Here is a 23,525-nt window from a genome sequence, read left to right as displayed (position 1 = left end):
TACAGCATAGACTGCCATGTTCAGAGTAATACCTTGTCTGACTTTTGCTAAAGTAAAAGTCAAGTTATCTGTCTTTCTGGGCATATTACAGTTTTTAGCAAGAACAAAGATAAGTGGATAAATAAACATTAATTGAGTAACTAAATAGAATTTCTTGTTCTAGAATTTACTATAAAGCTTAAAATTGAAATGAAGGGGCAGGTTGATTTATTCTGTGCCCCTTCTTACCAGTAAAACTCCTGAAAGTGTGTTTATTCATAGACTAGAGTAGTAACCACAAAGGTCTTATGATATTCTTAGATTTTCACATCAAGTAAATTGATTTGAAAAAATAATTTAAATTGTTCTGAAGTACATTTTATGCATTTAATTTGCTCCATTGCAACGTATAGATGCATGGTTAGCTTATATTTTCTTGTTAATTTTCTTCATAAAATAGTGTGTTATAATAATGCTCTTTTTTGATAATTGTTTATGTAAAATATTTTGAATAAATGACTACCTTGAAACAAAAATTATGTAGCATTTTCATACACACACAGAGACACAAACTCACAAACACATTACTTTTATTTCTATAAAGTTGGTTACACAGAAAGAGGTTAAAAAGAAAGAGAAAAATTATAAAGATGACAGAGAAAATTGAATAACAATATTCCATGCCTGAAAAGACTTTTAGAGAATGAATTCTTTCCCACATACTTTGCATTTTCATCTATATGTTCTGTAGGTCAAGTCATACTTCAAAGTCTAGAAACTCTAAGCTGATTAATTTTGTCCATCATCTTTCACCCTCTTTTCTGTTAATAGTTTCAATTTAATATTCTTCTAGATGTGTAAAAAGTAGCTATAATATTATGACCAACCCATTAGACAACTGACATCAAGAACTTACTGTTTTGACTTATTTTCCCTTCAAAATGTCACATATTTTACATGATTCAATGGCATACATGAAAGTTTGATGTTGGGCCAATGGAAATTCAGAATAATGAATGCATAAATGGCACCAAAGATCCAGTATTCAGCTCAAGAGACCACCACTGTTAACTAATGGGGCAGTACTCTTCTAAAAGAACAAGAATTTTTAGCAGGAAATCATTCTAATTTTTTTCCTGGTAAGATGATGACATGGACTTGTCAGATGTTAGAAAAACTTGCAAGAAACTCAAAGGGCTACTCCAGGCTAACTATGTGCCAATGACTAAAAACATGAGGGCATCATATAAAATGTGATGTGTTCAAACACAAGCCTTGATCTGCTTCTTCTTGGGTAATTGGATCTCTGGAAATGTTGGGTGACACATTCTTCCATAACAACCTGTGCAGGAGTACAGCTGCTGCAGCCCTCAGGCAAGCCTCCTGCCATTACTCAAGCTCCTCTGTGTTCTCTACTGGGACACGATTCTGACTCCACATGAGATGGGTCCTTATGCAGGCTAACCGGGTAGCTCATATTACAAACTTCCATTACCTTCCAGCCCTTGTAGTACTTGATAATTCCTCTTCTAAGGAAGAAATGAATACTCAGTTTATCTATAGGGTTCAGAATAAGTATCCACATTTCCACCATAAGTACTATACTATGATAAGATCCTGTTTCTAGGTTAGAAGTTGCTTACAATCTTTGGTTTAAAAAGAATATGGTTGTCTTATTATGACAAGAGAAATAATGATTAGAACCCTTTATTTTCCTAACATAATCCAGTTTGTGACTTTCAGCAAAGAGTCACTGGAAATACAAACCACAATCCCAGGCTGTTTATTGGCAAATGGGGCAATATTGGCGAGTGGATACAGTAAGTGCTCTATAATAGCCATCAGCGCTTCCATTTTCAATTATCTTCAGTCTAATGGTTTTGACCAGGCATTTCCAGAAATAAGCATGCTGAAGCAATCCAAGAAACAAGGAAAAGCCCCACAAATATGGGGATGATTTAAAAGCTTTTTTAAGCTTATTCAGTATCAGTTACCTAATAAAGTTGGTTCCTGCAATTGAGCATGTGTAAATACATACGTGCTAGGAGATAATAATACTGTAGTCACCACAGATGCTTCACAGGAAGTGTCTAGCATAAAGTTGTCCATTTGGGGCAATGTCTAAAAATAATTGAAAAAGCAAACAGCACTCGAGGTGTAATGTTAAAAAAGAGCAACCATACACCAGTATTTTCACAAGCGCTTTAAGGTCCATGAATTCAGGTGTTTTTTTTTTTTTTTTTTTTTTGTTGTGATAAAGTAAACACAATATAATTTTAGTTTTATGTCACCTTCTTATTTAGCTTCTTTAGGATATCAAAATAAAGACTCACTGACCTTTATTTGTGGCTAGAAACCAATTATGAGTGAGTACATCCCATACACCAGTATTTTCACAAGCGCTTTAAGGTCCATGAATTCAGGTGTTTTTAAATAACGTTTTCTTCTGTTGTGATAAAGTAAACACAATATAATTTTAGTTTTATGTCTGCTTCTTAATTAATCTACAGATTCACACTTTTATCCTGATATAGAAGGAGAAAGCTAGGTGAGAGGGGCACACCTGCATTCTGAGATCTCAGGAGGATGGCTGCAAGTTCAAGGCTAGCCTGGATGACATAGAGAGACTCTGCTTCAAACAAATACATGCTAACTTCTGCTTTTAGATTCCTTAAAGTAGAAGTACTTTTCAGATTGCTGAGCTGAGAAATCCTTTGTACTTGTGCATGAAGCTTGTTTAATCACATTTTCAAGTACAGCTAAATGAGTTTTTATACTTTGTCCATAATCCTAAAATCCTGAAACACAGCTAATTTAGGAGTTCAGGTGCTACAACTAACTTTATGAGTATCTAAAAAACCAATGGCTCTCCCATTAGTAAAAAACACCGTTAGGTTATGCCTGTAAGATACCAAAATACCAGACAAAAAATATAAATGGGATTAGGCTGAGTGGGTTGTAGGAGTGGGGTTTTTGAACACAGAGCCTAATGAAAGGGAAAAGGAGGGAAAAGAATGATTGAGGGTATGTTCAATGTAAACAAATACGTGACTTTGAAAAGTATTCTTATACAATACTACGACTATGAAAAATATTCTTATACAACACTACTATGTACAATGAGTATATCTATAAAACAAACAAACAAACAAACAAAAATCTACTTTAGGGCTGTTGGGCTGAATGTGTTGTCTTAAATGGAAAATTGAAATATGAGCATTTATAGGCTTCTGCATGTAAATGAACTCGGATCCATTTTAAAGCACAAAAAGAATTTTGAACATGATGGTAAACATTTCATCACACGAAAATGACGAACTACAAGTCGGTTCTATTTCTAGGTAATACAGTGGCTTATAGTGGAGCCTTGGTAATACAGCAGTTAATAGTGGGGTTAATAGTTGGCTTTAAAGACAAAAATCTAGTTTGATTCTTCATACTGAAAAGACATTTATTCTAAATGATGCAAAGGATGTAAATTTCTTGTAAGTATGACCCCTAATTCTAACTTACATAATCATAGTTTCCTATCATGTGCTGTGTCATGGAGGAAATTGGCCTTGCCTTTTCTAGTTGCCATAGCTCACTCATTGAAAGTGTAGCTAAATGACTTTTAAAGGATGTTAGGGAAGAACCAGTCAATTGGAGGAGTCTTGCTAAGCAGAGTGCCTTCTTACTCTAAATTCTACATCTTGTAAGAACTATGATGCGTCATCACTTTCTGATTATGAATCATTAAGTCCTTTTCTGGACAGGATAACGGCTCAACTCTCCACTTCTGGTGCTATCAGATGCTGATGAATATTTTATATCAGTAAAATTATTCTCTGGTAGAAGCATATGCATATTATCAGAAAGCACAATTTACTCAGACATTTAGCCAAGAACACAGCCTGGAAGACAGGAAATGTCTTTAATTGAGGGCTTAGAGCTTACATATAACTGGAAATTTTTCTCTTAGAATTGTATGGGATATGTGACATTGTTGGGAACAACATTTTCAAAGGAAAAAGTAATAAATAATGCCAGCTATTGTATCTCAACTGTTTTATCTTTTCCTTGCTGAAAGCCTCTAATGGAATTACTGTCATTTTAGCTAACCAGTGTGTAGAGTATGTGGGTAGTTGGTATTCAATATTTATGAAATGCTTCTTTCTCATAAGACTAAAGGAACTGATTCTTTTTCTAGAGATGACAGAATTTATCAATTGCTTCTTGAACCTGTTGTATTTTCATCTTATGACTTAAAGTCATAGAGGTCATAGCTGATACATAGTCAAAGTAAAACCTGAGACATCTCTTGGAAACACCTGGCTCAAAAACCTCACTGTACAGACAGACATGTAGGAACCTCCAGAGATGATCAAAAGCTGATTCTCCCTGTCAGGTAATTAGCACAGTGGAGTTGCTAATATCATGTCTATGTGTTTAATAAATTCCAAAATTATAAGGAATCTTATGTATATATATATATATATATATATATATATATATATATATATATATATATGTTTTGCAGTGCTAAAGGTTGAATAATGGCCTTGGTGTGTATTAGGCAAGCCCCCGACCATTAAGCTATATCTTCAGCCCTTCAAGGAAGTTTATGTTAATAGAATCTGAAAAAAATCAATAGGTTTCTGCACCTCTCTTTGACTCATGTAAAAGAATATTAAGCTTGTTTTGAGATCTGACACCCCTTTGTAAAACAGAGCTTAGTGTGGAAAATAGCAAACTCTCTGAACATTAAACAAAAGGTAGAAGGCAGTGTGAGTAGCCTTGGGCTGTTATTCTTCATGGGTTACATTAGCTTTGAAATCACTTACTGTTTAGAGAAAGCCTTGGATTCCAAGGACTGCCTGGGAACTTAAAGAGGCTGAACTCCTGAGCTTCAATCCCAATTCACAATACCCATAGGCAACTCACCTATAACATGAAGGTAACTGAGAGCTTAAATGTTGTTAATGTTCTCTGAGCCAACTGAATAAACCAAAGTCTTATACAGTTAGAGCCCCGTGGCATTACTGGCTGAGTATTGTGTCTTTTTCAGGAGAGCCATTATTAAGTATAAGCAAAATGCTATAAATCAACACAATGGATTTCATCCTCTTGTATAGTTATCCCTGAGAATAACAGGACACAAAGTAAAGCTTTGCCATGGCTTCTTTGAAGTGCCTTGAAAGGTATCCCCAAGGCATCTGAGTCCCAGCTCCCTACTTTTCTTTCCAAAGACAAAGCACAGGAGTAATTTGAATGAAATGCATATTTGACAGCTAGCTGGGTGCAAGGCTGCCAATGCTGGTGTGGTGGGAATTGTTTGGAGGCTCCTAAACGAAAGCCGAGATTATACAGCTGGTTGAGAGTCTGGCTTCTTCATCACAATTGGGTCCTGTTTGATTTGTTTGCATTGACATTCTCTGAGTCATTATTACCCCAATCAAGCACATTTTCACAACGATATTCCATAACCCCTTTTCATCGCTACATGAAATGTAGGATTGAAAAGGCCAGGAATCTTTCATGAGACACAACAGGACATTGACAGTCAAACAGATTATCTCCCGATTCAATCCCAGGGCTTACTTCTTACTTTCCTTTTTTTTTTTTTTTTTCTCTAGACCTGCAGACTTTCCCTCATCAGGCTGACCAAGGCTGTCTTCACACATACCACTCAAGACTTCTGTACAGTGTCAAACAGAAGATCAAAAGCAGGTATGGAAAAAAAGAGTGAAATGAACGGTGAAATAAGCTCAGGTTTCATGTTGGTGATGATTAGACTCACAAAATCTCAGAACCGTGGAAGCATTTCTACTCGTCTAAAAACCTGGCTTTCTCTTTCACTGAATAGACTTTTCATAAGGAGCAACTCTTCTCTCATTTGAAGGTTGGAATCATTTCTGAAAAACTTTGGTAGGCATTTGAACACTGTCACATGCAGTGAACCAGGCACATGGAGGACAGCTGACTACGGAACCTGGAACTTGGGTAAGTGCCCAGCACTGAAGCCACTCAAAGTGGCCGCTAATGCTGCCTCTGAGTGAGCATGGAAAACTCGTTCTAATTTAATAATGTTATCTTTACTCAGACAAGACAACCATTAGTAACACTCTCTGAAGTGGTTTTGGTTCTAGTGATCAGGGAAGGTTTGGACTGGGAAGCATGTAAAAGTAGCAAAAGAAAATGAAAAAAGATTATTCTGTTTTTCGCTTCAGAAAGGTAGATACAAAATATTTTTTTATCTGTGTGCACTGAAGTCCTTTGTGATTATTTTGTTGAAATTTGGAAAGAGGCCTACTATTTCCTCAGTATTTAGGGTTTTTTTTTTTTTGCGTTGGGGTAGGGAGTGGGCCTTGAGATCCTAAGATGTGTAGAATTTTCACACCATACTTTTGGTGTAAACTCTAATCCCTTTTCATTCCCAGTCTGTTAGAGCCCAGAGATATTCGGGTAGTGGAAGGAAACAGTCAATTTGTATTGCAGATTTCTTACCAAGGATCCAATGTAAGAGAGAAACTGGATGGATAAGGGTGGCATCATCTCTAGTTACAAAGATGATTTCACAATTGAAAACAATTGTGTCTTGATTTTCTGCTAAATGAGTATAATTTTAGCTACTAACTTCACCTTGTTAAGTATTGCCCTGGAATCTCACATGACCTGTGAGAACTTACTCATGACTGACCGGATACCTTTGATTTTCATTTCATGGGAGGTTTTCCTTTCCTGTAGCTCTTTTCATTTGACACTTGCCAGAACTAGGTGTGTGTGTGTGTGTGTGTGTGTGTGTGTGTGTGTGTGTGTTTGTGTGTGTGTGTGTTTGTGTGTGTGTGTGTATTAAAGCTGTGTTACTTCTTGGGTCCATATATTTGAGACAATAATCCTTTTGTTTTTTTGTTTCTCTTGATGAATTTCATATAATTCACTTTACATGTTCAAGCAAAAGAGTGCTGGTTGAATTTTTTTTTTTGCAACAGAAAAAGGAAGTTGAATTTACTTAAACTCTCAGGAATTTTCTTCATACATAATAAGAAATCTGTCTTAATTTTCTTTTTAATCACTGATCTCTCCTAGTGTGACAGTCTTCAAAACTCTTATTTGAGACATAGCTTCTAGTTCTAAGTGTTTAATATCCCTAAGCGATTTCTAAAATTCTTATTTACAATCATAATACTTAGCAAAATATAAAAATTTGGAAATATGCTGTATGTAATCTTATTTAAGATATTATTCAGAAATGCTTTTAAAATACAGCCTTCATAATTAATAAGTGCCTAATACAGTAAAAAATCCAGGATAGGTATTCCAGTAAATTGTACACATCAAGACTTTTAAGCTTTTTTTTCCCTCTTAAAGAGCACTTATGATACACAAATGACCACTGAATTGTACTGCTGGAAATTACTATTTTAAAGATAGATTTTGATCACTTGAATCAAGGGCAGATGCTTGGATTAAAATTCATTTAGTTATGGCATCAAAGCTTAAAGAACCAAAGATTCATGTTTTTATGACCCTTTCAGTAGCCCAGGCACCATGGAGGTTCCTTAGGAGCAGGAGCACCTGGTAATGTCTGCATCACTCGAAAGACTGTTAGGAATACCCTCTTGCAGAAAATCCTGTTGTTGCCTAGTTTACCAAACTTATGCATCGTATTTCTGGTTTTAAGTTGGGATGTAAACTAGGTCAAGACTATAAATTAGTGTTGACTTGTTTGCTGTGTTTTGTTTTCATTGCAAAATGGTTTAGCTGGGAAGTAGATGTAACTTTGTCAAGACCCAGCCAAATTAAGCCTCAAGCTGAGTTCTACAAGCTTAGCATTATTCCTCATTGTGAGGCACTGTGAAGGTGATGTCAAGTGGGCAAATAGAGAGCATCCCATGCCCCTTGCTTCAGTGATCAGGAAGAGAGGTTCCTTTAAGGAGCAGTTCAGCCACCCGGCCAGTTCAACACTGCTGTTCCAAATGAGGAAGGAAAATCACAGCGAGGCTCACGATCAGGGGCCTTTACCAAGGCTTACAAAAATTAATAACAAATGAATAAAAAGATAAGCATTTAAGTAAATTTTTACATACACACACTGTATTTAAAAGTTTTGTGTAAATAGTCATACACTAATTGTTTTTGTTATGTCAGTGAAGTCCTCCACAAAACAAAATAGAAAATATTTCATTTTTTTGTAGATATCCATCTCAAATACTATCTGTCACTGTAGCTCAAAGGCAGCCATAGAAAATAGTGAACGCAAATAATCTATGTTCTAGTAACACTGTATCCATAGATATCGCATTTGAATGTTATGTAGTTTTTACACTTTTAAATGAGATATTACTCTTTTCTTTTCTTTTAAACATTCAAAACTGTGGAGGTTTTTCTGACCACGAATCATACAAAAAATGGGTTATGGGAAAAATTTGGTCTCAATTTAGTAACTTTGGTTTCAAATGTTAACGTCTAGAACTTACAAAAATAACATAAAAATAATATAAAATTATGCCTACAAGTCTAAGATATTTTAGAAAAATAACACTTAAAAGTGGAAACAAAACTCAAAGAACCCCAAAGCTGGTAAGTTTTAAGGACGTCAATGCTGAAGCTAGGTCACTTAGCTTAGTAATTTCTGTCACCACCTGTCTAAAGAATCCAGACTCCAAAGATCTACTATCTAAGAGATACTTTTATTTTTCTTTCACTAAATTAGAGCTGAGAGAAAAAAAAAACCTCAGTGGCTTTTTATTGTTTGCAAAGTTAAAAGTCTATAAAATAAAGCTTACTTGAAGCTTTTGTCGATATTACCCTCATTAACTATAAAATTGCATCATTCAACAGAGGAGAAAAAATGAACAACACTTGTTATTTTACCTTAGGACACAGGGTTTGTTAAATGTGTTTATCTTAGACGCATCCAGCCATATCCCCAGCTGTGTCTAGCAAAGTATGTTCTTTTGCCACAGGACAGCACGATATGTATTTTGGGATCTGTATTTTCATATTAAGACATTGTTTATTAGAAAAATATTATGGTTTTGAAAAAAATTCACTGCCAACTTTTCTATTTTAAACACAATTTATGAAAATTCACATATAGTAAGTTATAACCGTTTTGCAAATTTTAGGAATTAATCTAAATTAAAATCTTTTGTAGATTTTTAAATCATTTGTGGAATTTATTTACATTTCAAACTCATATGTATTTATACTCATGAATTTAAGATCTGACACAAAAGCCCTAAATAGAAATTTCTTTTGAATAAATCTTAAAATTGTGGGACAATTACATATTTCTGGTTTTTAAAAATCTTTGTTTTTGTCAAGTCTGTGAAAATGCATGCCATAACTATTAATAGCAAGAATGAAGTCTTAGTAAGCAATTGTACTATTTACAATGAGTGTTCTTTCATGTGATATTGATATTATTTATGAGGCACCAAAAATACTTGCTAAAAAGATTTTTAAGTGAGTCAATTAATCAAAGTACAAAGCATAAATATAGTAGTCAGACACTTTTTTAAAAATGGATTAATCTATCAACTAAATTCAAGTAGTTTTAATTCATAAATTTTTCATAAATTGATGCAATTTCAAATCATTTTGTATATCACAAATCCCACTTCTTTTTTTCTCTTTTTATGTTAAAGGCATATTAACCCAATATCAATTACTTTCAGTTATTGGTAGCTGATTGAATTTTTAGTTGGTTAATGTTTAGATTAAACTGAAAAGTTTCATTCCATTAGTGCTGAATGACAAGGTCTAAATATTGATTCGTTTGATGTCCCACCTTTCCTTTGGTTGCAATAGAATCATCCGTTAACAAACAGTTTTTGAGAGTCTGCAGCTTCTCTTGTCTCTGCTAGATCCTAAGTAACAAAGATGAGAGCACATCTTTATTCTTCAGGAGTTTATGGATTCATTAGGAGGGAAAATAAAGGTCAGCCTGTGGATAGTCACTGCTGTCTGGAGTCTTTGAGGGTCACAGTTTGAGTGGCCAAGTGCGCTGGCATCCCACAACAAAGAATTACCTGAACCAAATTACCAATAACACAGACCTGGAAATTCTGAATTAAATGCAGTAAAATTTTGGGACTAGGATTATAGAATAAGATACAGATTTTTCTTGGAACACAGAAAAAGACACTGTCAAATTTAGAAAGAGAGGAGGTGTATTGATGGAAAAATGCCCTGAAAGAAGAGTTAGCAGTAAAAAAAACTCCTAAAGAGTGGAATAGACAGAGACATTTTTGTGGAAGTGGTGGGAGAGGGCAGGAGTACCTGCTTTCCAGAACTCCATGCAGAGGAAGCAAGGGGAGTCAGGATGATGATACACAAAACAGTTTCTCACCTCTGGCAGCTGTGAGAACCCTTGAGTAGACAGGATGGCTGGAGGGAAGCAGAAACCTGAAGGTGGACGGGTAGGAATTTATTTATTTATTTAGCCAGTTGAGAAAGTCACAGAGTTGGGGGCTTTCTTATGCATTTTTTCTCTTTCTTTCTTTCTTTCTTTCTTTCTTTCTTTCTTTCTTTCTTTCTTTCTTTCTTTCTTTCTTCCTTACTTGCTTTCTTTTTTTCTTATTTATTTATGTTTTTGGTTTCTCAAGACAGGGTTTTGCTGTAGCTTTGGAACCTGTCCTGGAATCAGGTCTTGTAGACCAGGCTGGCCTCGAACTCACAGAGGTCCACCTGCTTCTGCTTCCTGAGTGCTGGGATTAAAGGTGTGCGCCACCACTCCCGGTTCTTGTGCATTTCTTAAAGTTATCTAGAGATGTAAAAATTATACTGTGTGTGTGGTATATGTACACACGTGTAATGACAGTGACTTGATGAGCTTTTGTTTTCATGCTGTCCTTAGTACAACATGGCCGAAAATACCATTTGTCTAGAGAACAGATCTCAATGTCTACAATGATTTATGTTTAAATTTGTCCTGCATGCCAGTAGCCTAGTTATAATACAACATGATCTGCAATCTTATCCACAGCCAAACGTCGCCATCTTGGTGCTCACTTCCTTCCATCCTCCTCCGTTTCCTGCCATCAGTTCTTCCACTTTGAGAGCTTAACACACTGGCCCCCAGCTGTGTCTAGAGCAGGGCTCCTCCTTCAGATCCCAAAGCCACTGCTGTGATTGAGACAGGAGCTGAAAGTCATGTCTGGAGTTACGTTCTACATTCCCAACTCTGGCTAGTGCCAGGCTATACTTTTGTTAGAAGTAGGCTCATCTCATCCAGATTACTCTACCCCTCATAGGCAATTTGAAGAGGGAATACCCTTCCTTTCTGTCAACCTTGACAGTCTTGACTTCGATACTGCAAACGTCAGCCTGATTTCTGTCCCTTTGTGTAACTCAACTAGGGAAAGGATGAAATTGTTATAAAGGCTATTGCTTTTTTAGACCACGTGGGTCTTTATTTCATTGATAGAGAGAGCTGAAGGAAAGTGCAGTGTGCCAGAGATGCCGCACGGTGAGCTACTCAGAGATCATTTGCTTTTGAACTTTCATATGAGACAGTTCAAGTACATGACACTGAAGTAACACAATTGTATAATTGTTTATGTTTTGCATAATTCTCACAAACTTATCTTTTTTGATGACCCATTTTAAAGAGAAATACAGTTGCTGCTTAGAAGTCTAGGGTAATAGTTATTTCTTTTTAATAAGACAGTCCTTTTAATTGAATTTTAAATTTGATACAGTGATCATCTTTAGTGGTGTAAGAATGAATGATCTTTAAAAATTAAAAAAAAGATATTGGTAAAATAAAACCAGATGGTGCTTAGTAAGAAGATTAAGTAGTGCAGGAGAGACAGTTGGGTTTGGGAAGGCACTTGCTGCCAACCTTGATAACCTGAGTTGGATCACAGACCCGTGTGGAAGAGAGAGGTAACTCACTCCTGGAAACTCTTCTCTGATTGCCATATACATGGCATGACACATTCCCAAGACCCTCACTCTCACCCCCTTCTCTCCTTGTCTTTCATAGACATGTACAGCGCGCGCGCACACACACACACACACACACACACACACACACACACACACACACAGTCTCTCTATCTCATACACATGCACCCACGCACATACATAAACACTGAATAAATGTAACAAAAACATCGAAAGGAAGTGTAAATATTGAGATTTAAATTTTAGATGTTCTCTGATTTCAGCATTTATCTGAAATAACGTCTGTAAAAAGACACTTGCATACTTGCTCCAACTCGCTGCCACTCCCGTGGACCTCACGCTTTCCTCATTATCACTGCATCACGTTTGTGTTAGTGGACTGCTTGCAAACAGCTAAGTCTTGAATTTTAGAAATATTCTGGTGGCTGATTTTTATTCTCTTTATTCGGTTTACTCACAACAACCATGCATTTAGTCTCTTGCTATCATTTCCTTTGCCTAACAGATAAAGGTGGTCCATTTGCCTCTCTGGTATTCTTCACAGGGAGGCCACAAGACTTATTATTATCCCTCATGAAACAACTTATCAAATAATATAAGAACCCAGGCACAATAATGAGGGCAGGGCTAAATGTGTATTTTAGGCAAAATAAAGTATTAGCACAAATTACCAGTGGCCTATTTTATTTTGTGAATATTGCTTCCTAAAGCCATTTGAGGAAAAGCACCAAAATTGTCATAGCAAGGAGACATTAAATAAGCTCACACAGCCAAAGGCAATGTACTTTCCATATAATTTAAACTTTACTATTTTATTTCATTTTTGTTTGTGGAAGGAAGAACCAAGCTATTCCATAGCGACAGGGTTAATGCTTCCTTTTGCTCTAACAAAAGTAGGCTGCGGGGCTTCTCGGTGTACCATATACAGCTTCATCAACTGTCACGGTAGGAAGGAAAAAGCAGGTTACCAGAACCTTCTCGTGTAGGGGTCTAACCTTGGATAATAGACATAAATGATCTTTCTCCTGCATCTGTTAAAGCTTTCTGGGTTTATAAGCTCATTTTAGACTGACATCATTCTGTAGCCCCACACTTCACACTTGAGGTAATGGATATAAGTCGATCTTGTGACTTTGTTAGATGACACTGAAAATTAGTACAGAAGAGAGGCAGGAGCCAAACCCAGTGTTATGTTACTAACAAAACTGTGTTAGCAATTGTGACATATTATCACATTCTAGGAAATAGATACCATACCTGCCAATATCTGTTGGAAGCTAGAAGAAAGTTATTAGATGTCTAGACTATGTTTTATGATGGTGTGGCATTTTTTTAAAATAAGGAATCTTTCATTGCATTTAGGTCATATAGCCAAAACTAATTTCTAGAATCTTTACTACTGTCAACACAATGATGATGAAGCTAAAATGTTTCCCCTTTGATCCCAAACTTCCTAAGAGCACAAACACATGCTGTCTATACTAATGCCAATCACACAGCATTGGCATTTACTGTCAACCAGTTCAACCACAATTACCACAAACTGCACAAACAGACTTGCCATTATTCTAGTTACTGTGTTCATTATTATATAAACGTAGACACAATTCAGGCTGAATCACTCTCAGTGAGTTCAATTCTAATGTAACTGTCATGCACAATTACATCTACTGTAAAACTTTTAACAATACTTTTACTTACATTTGTGTGTTCTATCTCTTCATACACGGATGTCCAAGGGCAATTTGTAATATTGTTTCCTTCTATACTGAGTGGGTCTTGGGTTCAAATTCAGGTTGTCAGGTTTGGTCCTAAGCGACTTTGCCTGATCAGCCATCTCTCCTGAACAATGTTCATGTGTGTGACACATTTTTATGGAATGCGTTGATATATTGGAAAAGGCATTGCAAGATTTCAAGTATTACTATTCAATCATATGTATAAATTCTTCACTTTATCCTTCTAAACTTTAAGTTTAAATTTCAATTCTTTTGAAACTTTACAGCCATTGATAAATCTTTGTTTCTGCTTGAGTACATCCAGTCCTTTAGTTCTAAACCTTGGACTCCTGAGACCAGCCCTTCCTGACATCCTCAGATAAACCAGGTTATTCCTTTTGAATTTCTCAAGGAACCTTTTATGTTTCTCCTCCAATATCACCAAATGCATTTAAAAGCACCTTCTGACCTCGATAGTATGATACTGACGCACTCTTTAGTCTGTAAGTGCTGTGGAGGGGAGGACCATGCCTACTTTGCTCCATTATTGCACCTCAAGAACTCCAAATCTCAAACTTAAATACAATGTTGAGTAATTATTTGTAATAAACAAACAGTGAGGGGATTGACATAGAAATTTAAAATTGTGCAAACAATTTATTACAGAGTTAGTCAAGGATTCACCAAAACATGCAGCTATATTTCCATTACTTAGTACTGTTGACAAGAATATATTTTTGATTATTGAGAAATCAGTTATAGTCAGCTGGACTAACTCATAATATCCTTCTCACTGGCTGAGTTCTTCACTGTGTCTTCTGGTAAATATTATGTAAATCATCTCTACTAAGAAAGAAATATTTTCATTCTGTAATAGTCATTCTAATAGTCAATTGTCTACTTCATTAGATGAAAGTGATTATTCTAATCAATGAAATATTCATTTTATTATTAATTGGCTATGATTACACTTCATGTAAGAAGGAGGAAGTCAATATTCTAGCATAGCACCAAAGCTCCTTCTGAATGATAAAATATACAAATACCCTGCAAAAGTACTTGATAAATTATTAAGAAAAAAAGCTTTTAAAGTGATTTAGTTCAATGTGTCAGCTTCCTTACTCCCCTCAAACTAAGGTGCAAGGGTAAATGTTCTAAACTAAACACTGTGTGTCAGTTAATCGCTAGATGACTAGAGGAAACCCTCAGTAGATAGACAAATGGAGAAGGTGGCAAAAGGAAAGACATGAACCCTCCCTGTGTGTCACAGAACACTGGCGTAGGTTTTTCTCCTAGGAGCAACATTTAGCTCTCATATTTCCTTGTGGTATACATCAGCACATTCAGAGCTATAAAATGTTGCAATGTGCTCTTGATAGTGACACACATTTCCTTCTTTGTTTGAGGCAGTATTCTGAAACTCCATGATGGGTTTTATTCTTTGTTTAGCAAGACAAGGATACTTTATGTAAAGGATATATATATGCATAATAATGGATGTTTGAGTTGAAGGTTTTATATTTTCATTTTCTTTTCCATATATATGTTGCCTCTCGTGTCCAAGCATAATAGAAATAAACAATATAGAGCTTTAGTATAGACATTCTGTCAAAAACCATCTCTCTTTATTAAAGAACCATGTTCTCCAGCACTCCAGGACTTTCAAAACAGTGATTCTGGAGGGTTAGTAAAAGCATTCTCTCTCCCCCTCCCCGCCCCCCTACTGCAGTGGGCAGACTGCAGCAGCAGGATTCATAACTCGGAGACAGGAGTCTCCCTGGAAAGCATCAGTACCTCTTTACTCAGGTCCTGATGCTTACTGCCGAGCGGGAAGTAGCCCTCATTTCCACACCTCAAACTGTGACATCTGTTTAAATACACACAGTTGTTTTCCTCTCTTTCTCTGGAGACATCACTTTCCAGTTATTTGAAAGTTGTCTGAGATGTTCAGGATGTTCCCTGGGGGAGGAGGCCGGGATAGATGATGCAGAAACTTGGGGAAGGTGCCTCTGGCTGCTATAGACTGCACACCTGTGCAGAGCAGTGAGAGCAGGGCAAAGATGATGCCAGAGCACACTGCACAAGTTTTTGAATCTTGTGTGTGTGTGTGTGTGAGAGTGTGTGTCTGTGGTGTTTCAAACTTCCAGATTTAGCTTAGTGCAAAAGACGCCAATCCTAGACTGTTCCTTATACATTTGAAGAAATTATACTTAGCTTGCCTTTTCCATTTTTCTTCCTAGCTATATAATTGAGCACATACGAAACCCATACAATTCAGAAAGCATGAATTTAGGTAAATTGCTGCACCCATTAGTCTTTGAAGAGCTATTTTTCAAGAGCAGATGAAAGTACTTTCAGGCATGTTCTCTCCTCACCCGCCCATCCCCTGGGCACGGAGGAGGCGCAGGGGTACTTAAGGTTCCTTTTCTCAGGCTCTACTCAGTATCCACCTTTACATATGTGCAAAGGTTGATGCAGCTTTTCAGAGTGTCTAGGTTATTGCTAGACAATAATTTATGAGCTGAAAAGTATTTTTTCTTTTTAAATTTGGGTAGTACTTAAATAGAAAGAAATGAACTATAAGTTACGGGCAGAAAGAACTGGTTGTTTATAACTTAGAGCTGTTCATATGGATTGGTGATAAATCTCTGACTGCTTCATAGACAATTTCAGTTTTCCATCCCCACTTCCTCAGTCCTCACTCTTTATCTATTTTTACCGACAGCATTTATCACATACATATTTTATATTGTGTTCATAGATTTTCCCCCCTTGATTTCTTTTATTAAAATGTAAGTTCTATGCCGACATTCCCTCCCGCCATGGCTGTACTTTAGTTCTGTCCTCCCCACATAGTTCCAGTTACATGAAAACATTCAGTAATTATTTGATAAATAAATGATAGAAAAATATGACATCCATCAACTGTACTTTGTGAAAGCAAAACCTCCATTTGATTTGGTGCGTCATTTTGGACTAGGTTGTCACACACTGGCTGGGGGCAGTTTCTAGAGTCTTTGCGAATGGATCCTGTTATAAGCTGGATGCTTAGCTTCAGGCTCATTTGTTAATAATTAATTTTTTTTTCATTTTATCCCCCAGAATAAGGAGAATAAATTACCTATTTGTCTAAAAGATACGTATAAAGTGCTTAAAACATTCTGGTCTACACTTGACCCTTCCAGCTCATTTGTACTTTCACTAAGTCAATTTTCGAAAAAGAATAATATTCTTCATGCTACCCTGCCTAAATAAAATATAGTTATAAAAATTATGTAGATATTAAGAAATATTTTGACTCAATCATCTGAATGATTTTGCTCCGAGCATATATATGCATTCATTACTAATATAATTTACTTTTTGTGAAGTAGAAGGACATTAATTTTATTTATTGAAAAACTCAATGATATCAAATTGCAGTATAATCATTGCAAAGGCCAGGCTGAATTTTTAATTCTGGATTGCCATTTCCTAAATCTGTGATCCTGTATAACTCAATTAAAGTCTTGTAACATGGGTAAAAATTAAATCTTATATTAGTAGTTGAATATTAATTAAATCTGTATTAGTAGTTGAATATTAAGCACTTCTCTGTCATTGGCATACACCAAGTCTATACAAAAAGAAAGTTCAAAATATTATCGTATAAAATCTAGAGAATGGTGTTTATGAGAGAATTATATCAATTTTATGTTAATGAGAGAAGTGAGATTTTATTTATCTCACTTTAAATGTAATCCCAAGCAAATTAAAAATGTATACATTTGAAAAATTTCCCACTTTAAAAGGAGATTGTAATATGGTAAATATTGATATGTGGGGAAACAAATCATTTAGCAGCAGGCTTCCAATGCGTTGTTAATACCTATTAGTACCAGTTTGGGAAGTGTCAGGATGTCTTTGTTAAATTGACATTTATAACTTCTTTCTCTTTTCCTTAGCAAGAAACAGACTGTTATTATGTATCCCGGATCATCCATGAATTCATGACAATTTTACTGCTTCGGTCTCTTGATTGCTAGGATAACAAACGCACACTACATTGTCTGGATTCTAATGTGTTTAAAATTCAGCATTTGTACATACAATCCTCTTTTCCTCTGCTGCATTCAGCTTAAGTTTATGACAGTCTTAAGTCAGAGGCAAAAATCCTTTGCATATGAATACTTTCAAGTTTACTAATATCTAAGCATGTCACTGATATTTATAATTTTAACTGTTAGGCCATTTTACATACCACTGTTCTTGCCTACATAGGTATTCTGGTTGTTGTACTTACGTGTGGTGGAGAAGAGTGTCTAGGAAGAGTTCCCTGGAGCCAAAATCAGACATAAGACAGTTCAGGACATCCCATGGTGGTCTACAGATATCATTCACACCTAAACTTTTTAGTAGAATTAGGACAGAAATAAATCCATGTGTGTAATAAGAACAGCTGGGAAGCTTGAGCAGACAGAGGCTGCTGTTATAGCAAGCAGAGGCTCCTATTTCCTCTGCTGTCGGGAATGGTGGAGATAGAATTAAGGATAGGAATTTTGCAATTTTGCAAGCTGAAAGCTTTGTTTTATTTTCTCTTGTGAGTAGACTACAGAGTACTTTTAGAAGTCTTAAAAATGCCACGAACACTGCCAATAGCGTGTGTATTCAAAATATATATTCACCTGTACTGAAGATGTTGCTAATTATACAGGTGAGTCCACATACCACCAGAAATTGAGCAATGTTATCAACTGGCACTAACCCAGGGCACACCCTTGTGTCTGGCGTTGGGGTGGCACAATGTTGAGTTGAGGAGTGCAAGTCTAGTCAGTGTTCTTTTCCTTGGAGATTCCAGTGCCGGAGAGAATTTATGGAGCAGTGTGTGCTGTCCCTGAAATGTAATATCAAAGCTTTCTGTGCACTCAGAATTAAAGACTCAAGATCAACATCTTGGCTTTGAAATGACAAACGCAACAAATGGCTGGGAAGACCCCAAATCCGTACTTGCTACACAAAAAGCAAAAAGCAATGTGTTTTCTATTAGTGGATGCTGCCTCCCACTTCTGCCTCTTCTTCATCAAAAAATAAAGTGCCACAAGTTTGAATCTTCAGGACGTGGCTTCAGCGTTTGTGCAAAAATAAGAAGCATGGTGAGAGGCCTCTTTGGAATAGCCTCAGATTTGATGTATAGCTCGTATTTCACTAGGGCTCATGGGCTGATTTAATTAGCAGGAGTATCCATCTATTTTCAACAACACAGATTTGTCTAATATTTTTATGTTTTTTTCACAATGAGAGAGGATTGTCGCCATCAAAAAGACCATATCTATTTTCAAACTTGCAGTACTAACACCGGATTTGCTTATTCATTCTCAGAGGAAAAGATCTACGAAAGAGTACAATCTTTGAAAATGCAAACGAAATGGCCACTGCTGATGGATGGAAATGAAAATGACCGCTCAATCATTTAGTAACTGCTGGTGCATAGTTAGCAAGCTCATGCAGCAGGCTTGCTCTCAGGAAACACTGCGGATAGAATGGCTTTTCCTTCACTCACTTTTCATGTCAGTTAAACATCCCGAGACTCAGTTTTCCTCTTCTGTACAATAAAGTAATGATCCCAACCTCATCTATTCATTAAGGGTTATATATAAATGAGAAGGTACAGGTGAACATCTGCCACACCCGTGTGCAGAAAACACACTTGGGAAGTTGTGTTTTGTTTCTTAAAACAGAAGCTTGATGATGTCTTGGTCTAATAAAAATAATCCAACCAGATAAAGTTCCAGTCCATGGACCTGTCAGACACACTCTCTTTTTGGGAGAAAACAGTGTGGGTTTAGAGTTGCCAATATTTCCTGGGGCTTACGAGGGCTCACAGTTATAAGACTGTGGCAGCATCCCGTTCAGACTGCCCTGCTCTTTTTCCTAGCCATCTTTGAGCCTCTAAAAGAATGGGCTTGTTCTGTTTTATTTTAAGTGTCTGGATGACTAGACCGTGGTGATGTAGATGTGGTCAGCAGAACCCAGAGTGTGCAGCAGCCATTCCAGTGAGCCCTTTGTCTATGGAGTGCCCCAAGGGAGTAGAAGTAACCAGATAGACCGTTGTTATCACCAAAGTCATGAGGCTTGTGATTGAGGTGTGGTATGACATCGAAGGAAGGATACTCCTGTTGAATTATGTTTTTCAGTCTATTTTGGAGAGAAAAATCATACCTTCCTTTCCCACATCCTCACCAAAGTAACTCTGTTCACCATAAACTCATCGTTCTAAACATAAATTCAAAAGAGGCACATTTCCTTCCGTATGCTGAATACTTAATTAATCATATGAGTCAGATCTTTAAGGGCAGTTAAAATATTGTTTTTACCTCCAAAGTCCAAGCTTTTAAAATGCATTTGACTGAGTAAACATTTATACTTTTGTCTTCTTTGTGCCTTTCATGTGTAGACCCAAACCACTAACTGAAATAATTTTTTTTTACAGTGTACAAACGTTAGTGTGGGAATAAATTGAACATTTCTGGAAGCCATTTTAACTTCATTAGGCCAATAAAAGCTCATCCAAGAAAACATTATTGAACGTTCAGTCAATGCCCATTTATTTTTTCAAACCCACATTGGCATCTTACAGAACAGCTTCCTTTACTTTATCCTAGGAATTCAGTTTTTTTTTTATGCAAAGATATCAGTCTTCACATCTCATTAGGGAGCAGTCATTCATTGACGCAACTATAGTGTTATTCCCACACATACAGCTTTCCTAGTCTTTTGCTTAATTCTTGTGCTTCCTGAGAAAATATTACACAAGTCATTGATTCTTGAGACAATGCAATAGTCTAAAATTGCTGTGTTGAAAGAAAGATATTTCTGATGTTCTTTGGTCATTGAGAATATTGATAATATTCTCAGAATAGAGCACTGAATGCTTGAATACCCTGGACTATTTGTGCACCCTGGATATTATTCAGGTACTGTTGCCTCTAAATTCATTAGTCTGCTTAAAGTGTGCTGTGCATACTAGCTAGATGTTGAGCTGAGTTCATCCTACTTACAACTGATTTTTTCTTTCTCATATTGCATATGATCTTGTCCTCTTTTAGGAAAAAAAACCCATTAGCTTTGTTACCATTTTCAAGCTGAAGTCAAGGGATTAAAATTTGAGCCATTGTATCCAAAATCTCCATCCTCATTTTTTATGATTACTTTCTATGATCCCCCTGGCTTTGACTGGTTATCTATAAGCTCTTTGTCCAACAGCAAAGAAAAAGTGATGGTTGGTGATGACCACAAGCTTGTTATTCTTTTCTAGATTTTACCATGGAACGGATATGGTTGCTGCTCCTTCTAGCTGCTAGGGCACATCCAGGGTCTGCTCAGTTCAACAGCTACAACTGTGATGCGAACCTCCACAGCAGATTTCCTGGTGAGTCTGGCCTTCATCCATTGTTTAATTGATTCTGAGAAGAATAGTTATGTGTGTCTAGCAGTCATTTAAATACATATAGAAAATGAGGTCTGTCTGTCTCTTTACATTGAATGAATATTAACAATGGAAGATGAGATCAAGACAATATTTCTGGATTTTTAATATATACACATTGACATACAGAGTGGTTATAAAAGTCAATAATATTATAATGACTGCTTGCAAATATAAAAAGTATAGTCAATGGACAATAAATTGTGAGTCTAATTTTCTTCAAAATTTGCCTAATTGATGACATATTTCTCAACTTAATTCAGACTTTTTAAAACTGTCTTTACATGTGAATATATTTATTTGGGAGTCATGTTTATTGAAATAGCTGTGAAATATTATGTGATTTTTCTAAAATATTGTTTCAATGAAATGTTTGTAACTATTAAATTGCATAAATCAATTTTCAAATGAATTTCACAAAACCTACCAATATAATAATAGTTGTGAAATTTGTCCATATTGGTGGACATGTCCTACAGATCAGTAAACCAACACATAATCAGGAGGTACTCTAAACGTTGTGTAAGTGTCATCCTTCATTAGCTAGAATTACCTCATATCCATTACACATTTACAAAGTAACTATCAGAGAGTTAGAAACTGCTTTCCAAGTCCACCATGTGAACTGCAAGACCTTTGGTCAGCATTTGCCTTCTTCATACTTGCCAAACTTTCAATTTTGGAATATGTGAGAGTAATAAACTAGAATAGAGCAATCAGTAGGTGGCTTCATTTGTTGAGGTGAGACTGGAGTATGGCCAAATGGTTTCATAAACTCAGACCTATTGTCTGGGTTCTTGGCCTGTGAGGCAAGATATAGAGGAATATCTATTTTGTGGAATATGTTCAGAGGTGAATCTGTAGAATATGTGAAGGTGAGATTTTAATAGTACTGAGTGTCACAAATAAATTCTCTTTTAAAGTCACCTTTACTTTACAGCTAATCTCTACTTATAAGTGAGTACATACCATGTTTGTCTTTATTGGTCTGGGTTACCTCATTCAGGATGAAATTTTCTAGTTCTACTTATCTGCCTTCAAATTTCCTAATGTCATTGTTTTTAACTGCTGAGTAAAGCTCCATTGTTTAAATGTACTACATTTTTTTTGTATCCATTTTCCAGTTGAGGGGCATCTAGTTTGTTTCTAAGTTCTGGCTATTATAAATAAAGCTGCTATGAACATAGTGGAGCAAGTGTCCTTGTTATATGCTTGAGCATCCATTGAATACATGCCCAAGAAAGATATCACTGAATCTTGAGGTAGATTGATTTCCAATTTTCTGGAAATCCAGATTTCCAAAGAGGCTGTACTGCACTCTCACCAGCAATAGAGGAGTGTTCTCCTTGCTCCAATCCTATCCAGAGTAAGCTGTCATTTGTGTTTTTGTTCTTAGGTATAAGATGAAATTTCAGAATCATATTGATTTGCATTTCCCTGATGGCTAAGGATATTGAACATTTCTTGATGTGGGATTCCCTTCTGTATGCTCTGAATGCCATTGGTTAATAAAGGAACTGCTTTGGGCCTATAGGGGAACAGAGCTAGGCAGGGGAAATTCTGGGAGAAAGAAGGGCAGAGTCAGAGAGAAGCCATGGAGCTACCAACGGAGACAGATGCTGAAACTTTAGCTGGTAAGCCACAGCCATGTGGTGATACACAGATTATTAGAAATGGGTTAAATTAAGATGTAAAAGTTAGCCAATAAGAAACTAGAGCTAATGGGCCAAGCAGTGGTCTAATTAATATAGTTTCTGTGTGATTATTTCGGGGCTGAGCAGCTGGGAACAAACAAGCGGCCTCCATTTCAACAAATTGGTACCAAATTGGCAAATTAAAATCCACTTAAAAACCTGAGAGAGCTTGAAAAGGAATTCCAGATACAAAAATACAGAGTTTAACACAGCTTCTTGCTGTTTTCTGGTAGTGTGCTGCAGCTTCTTTAACAGAGGTTTTCCTGACTCAGTGGTAGCAAAAACAATCAAACAAACAAACAAAAACACACAAACTGCAAATGCTGGCTTTCTGGGCCATGCTGCCAGTGAGACCTCTGGCTCTTTCAGGAGACCGAGAATTTAAATGGGGTTTGTGAGCAGCATGTTACAAACTGCTTAATGGCTTGACATATACTGGCTGCATACTTGGAACTGAGGCAATGAGCATGGCTTGCAGAGGTGGTGAAAGGACTTCCACCATGTTTGACTGTGGGGAGCAAGCATGAAGTTCCGTATATATAGCCTAGTAATGCTGCATCTCAAGTTCATAGAAGCACTTAGCGTTTTAAGAATTAGTTCTGGTCAGAAAATAATCATAAATACACAATAAAGACAAATTCAGATTGAAAAGACCTCTAAATTGGTCACAGTGTTTAATAAGTGTATGTAGGCTTGGGAGAGAGAAGAAAAAGAATATAGACAGTTATAACGCGAGGGGTGCACCCACACACTGAGACAATGGGGATGTTCTAT

The 23,525-nt window shown here is 36.4% G+C and overlaps 1 protein-coding gene across 1 annotated transcript in view; it reads left to right on the top strand.

Annotated features, from left to right (window-relative positions):
* Nucleotides 1–5,928: 5,928 nt before the first annotated feature.
* The window catches only part of Zpld1 (zona pellucida like domain containing 1), a 56,611-nt gene continuing 39,014 nt past the window's right edge, over nucleotides 5,929–23,525 (top strand). The window contains exons 1-2 of the mRNA XM_026783302.1: nucleotides 5,929–5,961; nucleotides 20,887–21,000. Coding sequence (XP_026639103.1) covers nucleotides 20,895–21,000 — 106 coding nt within the window. The 5' untranslated portion in view covers nucleotides 5,929–5,961; nucleotides 20,887–20,894. The remainder of the gene's footprint in view (nucleotides 5,962–20,886; nucleotides 21,001–23,525) is intronic.

Source organism: Microtus ochrogaster, chromosome 2 (genome assembly GCF_000317375.1).
Source record: "Microtus ochrogaster isolate Prairie Vole_2 chromosome 2, MicOch1.0, whole genome shotgun sequence".
Lineage (NCBI taxonomy): Eukaryota > Metazoa > Chordata > Mammalia > Rodentia > Cricetidae > Microtus > Microtus ochrogaster.
Note: the sequence above shows the minus strand (reverse complement) of the source record. Positions and strands in the feature narration are given on the sequence as shown.